The following is a 4,249-nucleotide window of genomic DNA, read 5'->3' as shown; positions in this document are numbered from 1 at the left end:
CTCGTGCCCCGTCCTCCTCCTCACAATAACACTGCATTCCGCAGTCAGTGTGCGCCTCATGAGGGCTGTGTGTGCACTGAGCAGAAAGGAGGGAAAAGCTGGGCGGAGTCACGTGGCAGCTGAAGGCTACGTCTCTCTGACGTCACCACACCCAGCAGACGCTGCTCCTTTCTAGACACGACCCATCCCATTCACAAAAAAGCCGGCCTCCTCCCGCTCTGTATATATAGCTGAGAGAGCGGAGGGAGAGCAGCGCAGGATACAGCCAGCCAAAGCTAAGCTAAAGTAACACAAGGACGCAAGACAAGGGCTGGCTGCTCTCCTCACCGGACTCTACTACTTGTATTTATTGTAACAGACAAGGTGGTCACAAGGCGACTGCTGCGGACACAAGACTGGACTAGTGCACTGCAGCGGGTCTGAAGAAGCACGGACTATCCCATCCCTCCTCACTGAGAAGAGCTATGGTCAATATGGAGATTAGTGCCATGGATTGCAATACATTGAAAGCCCTGCTGGCAGACGCGGCTCACCAGTGCCTGGTGCTGGACTGCAGGTCCTTCTTCTCCTTCAGCACCTCGCACATCATAGGCTCCAGCAATGTCAGGTTCAGCACCATCGTCAAGAGAAGGGCTAAGGGCAGCATGGGCTTGGAACACATCATCCCCAATGAGGAGCAGCGCTGCCGGCTGATAGCTGGTCTGTACGAGGCTGTGGTCTTGCTGGATGAGAGGACATGTGAGCTGGAGTCCCTCAGAAAGGACAGCACTATGATGTTGGCCGTGAGTGCCTTGTGCAGAGACCCCCGGGGCAGCAGGATCTTCTTTCTGAAAGGTACGCTAAACCTTCCCTCCAAAACGTCTTCCTTGACAGGAGTCACATTGTACTGCTCACTATAGCCTTTGTCATGCCAGGTTATCTTATCAGTGCCAACTCTTCTCTCCTACAGGTGGTTATGAAGCATTTTCTTCTGAGTGCCCTGAATTCTGCAACAAATGTTCTCCTCCAGTGGGACTGAGCCTGCCCTTGAGTGCCAACAGTGTACCAGACAGTGCAGATTCCAACTGTACCCCATGTGGAACCCCGCTATACGATCAGGTTGGTATTAGTTATGTCCCTTTTAGTGTTAATCCTAATAAGCTTCTCACTTCCTTACCCCTTCTAAGTAAGCCCAACGCAGAAACAATATTTACTGGATCACTATAGACAATGTCTGATGTAATCTTCTACTTCCCTATAACTGAACATGGCCACTGTACCCCATATATTTACCTAGAACTATATATTTTTCTTACATATTTGACAATGTGACCAAATGAATGACCTTTTTTCCTCTTTTCTTGCTATTTTATAGGGTGGCCCAGTGGAAATCCTGCCTTTTTTGTACTTGGGTAGCGCATACCATGCGTCCAGGAAAGACATGCTGGATACCCTTGGCATCACAGCTCTGATCAATGTTTCTGCCAACTGCCCCAACCACTTTGAGGGGCACTACCAGTACAAGAGCATTCCCGTGGAAGACAGTCATAAAGCAGACATCAGCTCCTGGTTCAATGAAGCCATTGATTTTATAGGTAAATATCTTGTTTATTGCTCTATTAACAATAGAAAGTTAGATATTATTAGCCCTATTAGGTTAATATATACACAATATTTCTGGACAGTCTAGGAATGATCACTTATTAGTTCCAATCTACGGTCTTTTTTTTTAACTGGGCTACAAAACAGCACAAAGCTGATTGTTTATATGAGGACATGCTGACCATATGAATAGTCAATAGGATTATCTCCTTTTGTGTTTAGCACTGCCCCCTAGTGTTCACTGTTGGAAACTTCCCTCTTGGGCAGTACCGCTTCCTTTATTTAGATCCAGTACATTTGTAGATTTCCCAGGCTTAGTTGTTATTAAAGAAAATGTTTTCAATATTTTATATTGTAACTTTATAATAATCGATCGGTTTTGTTTATTTTCAGACTCTGTCAAAAATAAAGGCGGAAGAGTGTTTGTCCACTGTCAAGCTGGTATCTCTCGTTCAGCTACCATCTGTCTGGCTTATCTTATGAGGACTAACCGTGTAAAGCTGGATGAAGCTTTTGAGTTTGTCAAGCAGAGAAGGAGCATCATTTCCCCTAATTTCAGTTTCATGGGACAGCTTCTTCAGTTTGAATCTCAAGTACTCGCCCCATCCTGCTCTGCAGAAGTCGGTAGCCCCTCAATAACAGTTTTGGACAGGGGGACATCTACGACAACTGTCTTCAATTTCCCAGTTTCCATCCCCGTTCACCCAGCAGCAAGCTCTCTGAGCTACCTTCAAAGCCCAATCACTACATCGCCGAGCTGCTAAGGTACACAGCAAAAGAACTGGACTGAAGCACATGGACTAAATGTGTTACTCAAAGTGCAATAATTTTTTAAAAAACGTTTATTTTTATTACTATGATATTATTTTCAAGCCATCACAGTCAAACAGGCGTGAAGGACAAAATGAAACCACAATGAACATACAACTGACACGACTTGTTATGATTTTGGACATGTGTCCTGACCACTAAGGAAATCAGAAAAACACAGGTCACAATTGCCTTTTGTTTTACGTCTGAATTTTGTTTATAATCTCCGTTTAATGGGGATTCGACAGTATTTCCATTCCTGAACTTTTTGTACTGCTAACAGTTGAAGAGAGGCTGCTGCCTACCCATTGTAAAGAAGAAATGTACGTCCTTTATTTATTCTGCAAGCTTCGTCCTGCCTTCAAATGCCTAAGATTTCAGCTTTTCAACGAAGCAAAGAAGAAATACCTCAGTATTTTTCTGGTACTGTAATTCCTGTTCGTAATTCAAGACCAGCTTCAGTTTCCAAAGCACTGATGATAAAAAGCACTAGGCCGGAGCCTTCTTCTGAGTTTGCTGACGATTGTATATATGCTATGCTCTTATTTATGATGTAAAATAATATATTTCTTCTCCTGGGAGAAGACATTTTTAATACAGAACTATGACTTTTTATACTGAATAGAATAAATTATGACTTTGTATTGAAATGTGCTGCGTATCTCTTGTATTAATTCACTATATTATTACAGGGTGGCCATTAGATCCGAGCCAATAACTGTACAATTGCATCTCTACACTTGACATATACACAAATAAACATAATAGTTGTGTATGGTAGTGTCAACATATTCCAATGCGCTATGCAAGAAATTCACTATAACATTCCCTGTCGTCATTGAGCTCCCAGTCTCATTCCCTAGTTAGAGTGCACATGAACGCTCATAAGAAAACAATAAACTGAACCGTCTGAGCGATGGCTCTCTCTGTACAGTGCTACGGAATATGCTTGATGCTGTGTATATAATACAAGGCCAAAAATAATACTCATTAAGTTTACATATACCCATATGATGACACAGTACACAACACAAACCACTGTACATTAAAGGTTTCCAGACTTATGCTATACAACTTTCCAATTTTTTTCCTGGTCACATCATCCAAAACATTTTGATGTCATGGACTCACCATTGATTTACTCCATGCCACAGTTTTTAAAACTTGCCCCTATTCATCTGAAATTTCTCCCCAACCCCCCAGCCTATATGTCCTGCTAGTTTGGAAACAATGTAGCTCACTGATCTATGCTGTTTCCTTAACTCCCATTCACTTCCTATTTAGAGCCATGGAATTAAAGGATTTGTCTGGGACAATGATTTACTGTGTGGTCTGTTCACTGCTTACCAAGCACAGCACCATACATTGTATAGTGGCTGTGCATGGTATTGCAGCTTAATCCCGGTCATTTCAATGGGAGTGAAGGGCACACATGGTCATGTGACATAATGCCACTGCATGAGAGGAGAAATGGAGTTCAGCATCACAGTCCTGGACAACCCTTTTTAATGGGGTTAACTATTGTGTTTGCTGGGTGGAAAATCCCGAGAAAAGAAAATGTTAGGGATGTAGCTATGGGTGGGTGGGGGTGCAGAAGTAACAGTTGCTCCCAGGACCTGATGCATGAGTGAGCCCCAAGGCTATATAAGATACAAGTATTATAAATGGCACATGGAAAATTTTGCATTAGGGCCCAGGAGTTACGTCTGTGGAAGCTGACAGCTCACCAATATAAACATAGACAATAGTATAATGGATCTATTAAATCTTTATGAATTAAGCAAACTCTTTAGGCAAAACTGTAATCACATCTTGTACTCTTAGATTTAAAGGACATGAATTATTCTATTTATAAAGA

At 42.6% G+C, this 4,249-nt stretch overlaps 1 protein-coding gene across 1 annotated transcript; it reads left to right on the top strand.

Moving 5' to 3' along the window:
* The first annotated feature begins 248 nt into the window (after positions 1-248).
* Positions 249-3,035, top strand: DUSP1 (dual specificity phosphatase 1). The gene is made up of 4 exons (XM_075274713.1): positions 249-834; positions 950-1,098; positions 1,355-1,574; positions 1,975-3,035. Exons 1-4 carry the CDS (start codon positions 465-467, stop codon positions 2,343-2,345), a joined length of 1,110 nt encoding a protein of 369 aa, XP_075130814.1. The 5' UTR covers positions 249-464; the 3' UTR covers positions 2,346-3,035.
* Positions 3,036-4,249: the final 1,214 nt, after the last annotated feature.

This window comes from Leptodactylus fuscus, chromosome 5 (genome assembly GCF_031893055.1).
Source record: "Leptodactylus fuscus isolate aLepFus1 chromosome 5, aLepFus1.hap2, whole genome shotgun sequence".
Classification (NCBI taxonomy): Eukaryota; Metazoa; Chordata; class Amphibia; order Anura; family Leptodactylidae; genus Leptodactylus; species Leptodactylus fuscus.
This window is presented reverse-complemented; position numbering and strand designations above follow the sequence as displayed.

What these genes read in the sequence shown, in the direction of transcription:
- DUSP1 (XM_075274713.1), top strand. Translation starts at nt 465, where the DNA reads ATGGTCAATATGGAGATTAGTGCCATGGATTGCAATACATTGAAAGCC. An exon ending in CAGGATCTTCTTTCTGAAAG is followed by an intron (nt 835 to 949) that starts GTACGCTAAACC and finishes TCTCTCCTACAG; the next exon opens with GTGGTTATGAAGCATTTTCT. An exon ending in GAACCCCGCTATACGATCAG is followed by an intron (nt 1,099 to 1,354) that starts GTTGGTATTAGT and finishes GCTATTTTATAG; the next exon opens with GGTGGCCCAGTGGAAATCCT.